The sequence below is a fragment of the Branchiostoma belcheri genome, unplaced genomic scaffold (assembly GCF_001625305.1).
Source record: "Branchiostoma belcheri isolate BF01 breed outbred unplaced genomic scaffold, Haploidv18h27 scaffold197, whole genome shotgun sequence".
Classification (NCBI taxonomy): Eukaryota; Metazoa; Chordata; class Leptocardii; order Amphioxiformes; family Branchiostomatidae; genus Branchiostoma; species Branchiostoma belcheri.
This window is the reverse complement of record NW_017803457.1, coordinates 385431-391817: the sequence shown is the minus strand read 5'-3', so window position 1 is coordinate 391817 and position 6387 is coordinate 385431. Positions and strand designations below refer to the sequence as shown.

General features: G+C 40.0%; 1 protein-coding gene across 1 annotated transcript in view; it reads left to right on the top strand.

The window, feature by feature from the left end:
* Positions 1-3437: 3437 nt before the first annotated feature.
* The window catches only part of LOC109468259 (bone morphogenetic protein 1-like), a 3991-nt gene continuing 1041 nt past the window's right edge, over positions 3438-6387 (top strand). Inside the window, exons 1-3 of the mRNA XM_019766516.1 lie at positions 3438-3540; positions 4860-5094; positions 5266-5385. Coding sequence (XP_019622075.1) covers positions 3438-3540; positions 4860-5094; positions 5266-5385 — 458 coding nt within the window. The remainder of the gene's footprint in view (positions 3541-4859; positions 5095-5265; positions 5386-6387) is intronic.

Genomic DNA, 6387 nt, shown 5'->3' with positions numbered 1-6387 from the left:
CAGTCTGGACACTCTTTTATGTCATACCTGGGACCCGATTACGTTCGAAAGGGGTGTTCCTGCCTGTTTGCTAACTAGCTGTACGATCCGGGCTTCCAAATGTTCCAGAGAATAATTCAGTGTATATAAATGTTAATTGTACTTTTTTGTTTGTTTTGTGGCGCTGTTAATATAGGTTATAAGGTTGGGTGCAGCGCCACACTGTCTTTGTTATGTTTTGATGTCTTGATGAATAAAAAAAAAATGATAATCCAAACACGTTTTGCGCGCACCAGGACCCATTGTGCTACTTTCAGAACTTCGACCAGCGAATTCGGATGTGGCAATTGACACCGTTACACTTTTTGTTTAGATACACCAAAGCAATGAACTGTGATAAGGAAACAAGAATCCACCGTTAACAAAAAGTTCTCATACCGTACACTTTTAGGGGATAGCATTATTTTGAGGTGTTTTCAAGTCCAACGAAGCCTTCGTCATTATGAAGTACATCTAATTGTCCCCCATGCGTTTTATAGAAATTCACGCAATCCACTTTTAAAATGCTGTGTGAGTTAAATAAAAAGTCACTGTTACCGACATTGACAATACTAACGTCACAATTCTGTATATTATTCTTATTCAATGACCATTTTAACATTCATTCCAAAAGAGTAAAGACTCAAAGGCGTGTGTTGTACGCACAAACAGCTACCGTAAATGGGTTGACTTGGCGCTGTTTCGATCTTCTGATGGCTACAAATAGTTATAATTAGGGACTGTATTTTAATGGGCATTGAAGATACAAAACATATAGTAATTAATAACTTTTAAAAATGAGTTTATAGGTTTAGCCAGTCGATCGAAGCACGATTTTGAATGAGCTAACAGTTTTTCCAGGCTTCTTCAGAGCTCATATTTATGTGCTCTGTTGTGTCATCAATAAGTCAGAAAAATATTATATATAGTCATTTGATCCTATTGATACAACCATTGCAGTTGACGGGATTTATATGGTTTCTACGCAACTCTTAGTTTCCAAGCCTGTGAATCGTTTAAATAGAATACTGACAGTTGCAGAATGCAGAAAAGACTAAAATTAAGCCAGGTCTATATATATGCCTCGATATTAATTAACACCGTGCTTACCAACAACTACGTATACGTAACTTACACAACGTGTTTCTGTAATGACGTCTGGGTTAATGCCATTTCCGTTCACAATATTTTTTTTTTATCTTCTGGTAATCTCATGGAACAGTTCAGTTGGCGTATTGAAAATGAGGGATATGCTCTCTGCTACCCGTTCTTTCAAGCTGTTTACGTTAAAACCTCTGTCGGCGTGTTGGCGTGTAGTGTATAAGGGTTTTCATACCTTTTTCTTCAAGCGCTACTTAACGTACCCGGCCAGCTGATACACATTTTACAGGCAAGGTAATACACATTTTGGTAAAAAATTACCGTTTATTTCATGAACCTACGCGCAGGTGCTAACAACACCTATCATTATTATATTTTACAAGATGAGAGCCAAGTCCATACAAGTTATTTATCCTCGAGGCTAATTTGCTTAAAGTGAGTACATGTATATTGTTTTGTTTTTATGTCAAAAACACAAGAAACAGCTACTTTCTCAATCTTGTAATCATGTCATGGAACAGTTTATAATTAGCAGGCGTATTGAAGGCAGTTATTTCTGGGACTTTTCTCTGTCATGCTGTTTATGTGAGCCTCTGTCCGTGACGGTACTGTCGTAGTGTAGTGATGTGTGAGGGCATTCATACATGTTTCTTTAAGCGTAGTTGTTTTCATTTAACGCTAAACGTACCCGGTCGGCTGATAGGCAAGGTTAAGCGTTGACGGTAAGCTATGTCTTAAGGATAATGGTCGTAAACGTGCTACAGATTTAATTCTCTGATTAATCAGAGCTCATCATTAAGTTACCTGTCTAACTCTCATGTTACTTTGAAATTTGGTTAAAATTGAATTAATAAAAACGTAGTATTTTAGAAAAAGAACAATGACCTCTGTTGGTACGTTCTCTGTTGTTGTCCCTCCTTAAATACGTCCTAATATCAACAAGGGGGTGTTTTTTTTTTTCGATAAATTATGCTACAATAAATACACATAGTTTACGCGTTTGTAAAGCGATATCAATATTATTTCCCCCCTGCTGAACCACATCTGGGAACTTGGATTACGCAATGTTCCTACACTTTCAATCACCATACACATTTTTGGAAAACGGTATTTGTGCATTCAGAAATCGGAAATTTGTTGATATGTGTAAGTTTATACATTTCTTTAGTTACAAGACTTGACCTTTGGCCAATTGATACAGCAAAACGAGGGAAGTATTTCTCAATTTGCCCATCGAGGCCCTTCATCAAGACATCGCAACAGCCCCCTGGGATATAAATCTCATCTTCGACTCTATGGATGACATATGGGACTCTTGGTACAGCATGTTTATTGCCATATGCGAACGGCACATTCCTCTCAAGCTTATCTCGACTACCCGGACAGCTAAGCCGTGGATATACTCCAATAAACAAATCCGAGCCGCTATCCGTAGAAAACACCGCCTGCACTCCAGGGCAAAACGGCTGAACACCGAGGACGCCTGGGCCACTTACAGAAGACAAAGAAATCTTGTGACCAATCTCACAAGAAGGGCGGAGACAGTATAGATTGAGGATCTCGTGAACGACGTGGAGACCGGCAACACCAGACGGTTCTTCACTTATGCCAAATCTGCACTTGGAAAGACCTCAACAGGCATCCCGGCCCTTCAAGTCGACTCGGTAATACTAGAAACCCCGGAAGCGAAGGCCAATGCTCTGAACGATTTCTTTATCAAACAAACAGACCTTCCTGGCAGAAGCGATCCAATCCCGACGTTCCAACCTACCACTGTTCCCGAATCTGTTCTAGACTCGCTTCAGTTGTCAGAGGAAGAGGTACGCCAACAACTGCGCACCCTGCAAGTCGGAAAGTCAGGTGGTCATGACAAGATCACTCCGAGGCTATTACGCCTAGTTTCCGACCTGATATCAGTTCCTCTAACTCGTCTGTATAATAAATCTCTCCTTCTTGGCCAAGTTCCTACAGAATGGAAAAAGGCTAACGTAACACCCATTCACAAAGCTGGTAACCGCCACCTCACAAACAACTACAGGCCCATATCCTTGCTTAGCACAGTCTCAAAAGTTCTAGAGACACTTGTTAACAAACGTTTAACGGCTCATGTCAACCGGATATTAGCTGACAACCAAAGCGGGTTTCGACCACTTGACAATACAACCCTCCAGCTGACTCGACTGGTAGAGGAGTGGACTGATGCAATGGATAAAGGAGAAATAGTCGGCTGTGTATTTCTAGACCTTGGGAAAGCCTTTGATAAGGTTTGGCACGCAGGACTTCTGTCCAAACTAAAATCATATGGAATCAGTGGACTTATGCATGACTGGTTCTCCAGTTACCTCTCGGACAGAAAACAACGAGTGGTCATCCAGGGTGCAACGTCTACATGGAAGTCCCCACTAGCCGGAGTACCGCAAGGTTCCGTCCTTGGACCAACGCTTTTCATTCTTTACATCAATGACCTTGCCACCAGCCGTACACATTGTCTGGCCAACTTATTTGCCGACGACACATCTCTGTCATTCTCCCATCATTCTGTTCAACGCGTAGTTGCAACACTGAACCGAGAGTTGAGTACTGTGTCGACCTGGCTTTCTACATGGAAACTAGAAGCTAACATAGACAAGTGCAAAGTCATGTTCATTACAACTCGTACTCTACCACAACCGATTCCCCCTGTGACCCTAGGAGGAACTGTACTGCAAGTTGTCACCAGCCACAAACACTTAGGCGTCACTCTCACGAATACCCTGTCCTGGTCACAGCACATCGAGGTCATCTCTAACAAAGCAAGACGTTCTTCAGGACTGTTATGTGCCCTAAGAAGGAAAATTCCCCAAAACTTACTGCTCCGGCTGTACATCACCATTACAAGACCTACGTTAGAGTACGCGGATATTGTCTGGGCTGGCCTCACTTTACGTGACCAAAGGACTTTAGAATCTGTTCAGTACCAAACAGCCAGGCTTATCAGTGGTCACTTTGGGATCCCATACCCTTCCTACAATAGTCTCTACACAGAACTGTCTCTACCATCTCTCCAGTTTCGACGCAAGTTTCACACTGCAGTAACCATGTACAAACTGTTGAACGGTCGCTGTCCTCCACACCTGCAAAGTCTGCTACCTCGAGCGCGAGCGTCCGCCACAGAATCCCGGTATCCCTTACGGAATAGTGAACACTTATCCATACCCGTTTGTAGAACCACCAGATCCCAGAGAACATTTGTAATCAGAGCTATAACTATCTGGAATACTCTCCCTAGCGAAACTCGAACAGCCCGCTCCATCAGCTCCTTTAAAAAGAAACTATGGACAATACTTGATAAATACTTGATGACAACTACTTAGTAAATAGCTCAATAGAATAATATTGTATTGACAATGTAAATATAGTGCACAACATCTGTTATGTAATAGTATATTAACCTGACATATAAATGTAATTGTAGTAAACGCACGACGACCAGGCCGGATATTCTAGCTTGTTAACGCTTGGCCACAACATCTGTTATGTAGTAGTACCGGTAGTATGTCTATCTGAATTGTAACTGACACTGTTAACTGTTCCGAATTGTTTATGTTATTATTGTGAGGGCTAGCCCTTTATAATAGCCTCCGGCTAGTTGGGCAGTCCTGGCTGCATACATATGTGTTATCAGCCTAATAAATCAAATCAAATCAAATCAATTTGCCCAGTCGATTATAATAATGATGTAATTTCTTTTCTTTCATTAGTAACGCAGGGCAATGCAGCTGGATGTGGAGGAAACCTGACGACTCCCACTGGAGGTCCTGTGACATCAACAAACTACCCCAGTAACTATGGCAACAATGAGAACTGCGAGTGGTTAATCACTGTACCAGAAGGAAGCATCATTCGTCTCACGTTCGACAGTTTTAATACTGAGGGCTGTTGTGACTTCCTGACCATCTACGACGGAGCCAGTGACAGCGCTGCAGTGATACAAACGTAATGTTTTAACACAAATTACACACGCATATTACACTTTAACATATAACTACTGTTAGTAAATGTTATGGTCAATACCTGTATCCTAGGTTAAGAAAAAGAAACGAATAAAAAGAATACGATGTAAAATACTGTATGTCTAACATATATTGTTTATTTCGTGATGTCCAGGTTAACAGGTCAACAGTCAGTCAGCCCTATCATCAGCACATCTAACTCCATGTTCCTGAGGTTTACATCTGACCACAGTATAACACGTCAGGGGTTCCAGTTCTCCTACACATCTCTCACGTCAAATGAAACAAGTAAGATAAGTGTAATGATAATAAAAATAAGTTTAAATATACATAATTAGAAAATAAAAATGAAAAAAAAATTAGAACAATAAAAGTAACTAGAAAGGCCAATATTTGCAAATGTAGAATATTTCACTCCATGTTTCTCCCCTAACAAAACTGGACGATTCCAAATAAATGATACCGCAATTATCTAATTGTGAGCAGGGATACAATGACAAGCACTTTGACTCTCGACAGCTTTATCTTAAAATTGCCACTCGACAATTGTCGCTCAATTTTTTAAAGACACAAGGGCGAGCACTTTGAATCTCAACAGCTTTACTTTACACTTATCTTAATCTTATATATTGAAGGTATTTAAATACTACTAATGACGATATTGTACCTACTCTGAAGCTCTAGTTGCACAGAATTGGAGGCTATACCGACATTATCTATATATACTTTGAAACCATACAAACATATTGAAAAAAAAACCCAAACACGACTTACAAATACTAGGAGCCTGTGCATATATATTGATTATGCTATACACTAGGCCAATTTGATTTGATTATATGTCAGCTGCAATCCCTGCCCCCTTCCTCTATCGACAAAACTGGTAAATTTTATGACATAACCAATATATGTTTGCTCAGTTTGCAGATGGTTTGCATAATTGTCGTAAACGTATTTTGGAAATGAACAAAAATCTATTCGCGCACAGCTGTCATCCATATAATCAAATCAACACGGCAATTACACATCAATTACAATCTACTAGAAAACTTCCTAAGTAAATAACTAGAAAGGCCAACATTTGCTTCGGAGCAAATATAATCTCCTCCCCCCAAAAAATAGAAGATTCTAAATAAATTATACTGCAATTATACAAGGACAAGCGCTTTGAATCCTAACAGCTTTATTTTAAAAAAATGGCACTTGACAATTAACTCCTTTTTTTACAAAGATACAAGGACAAACACTTTAAATCTCGACAGCTTTACTTTAAAAA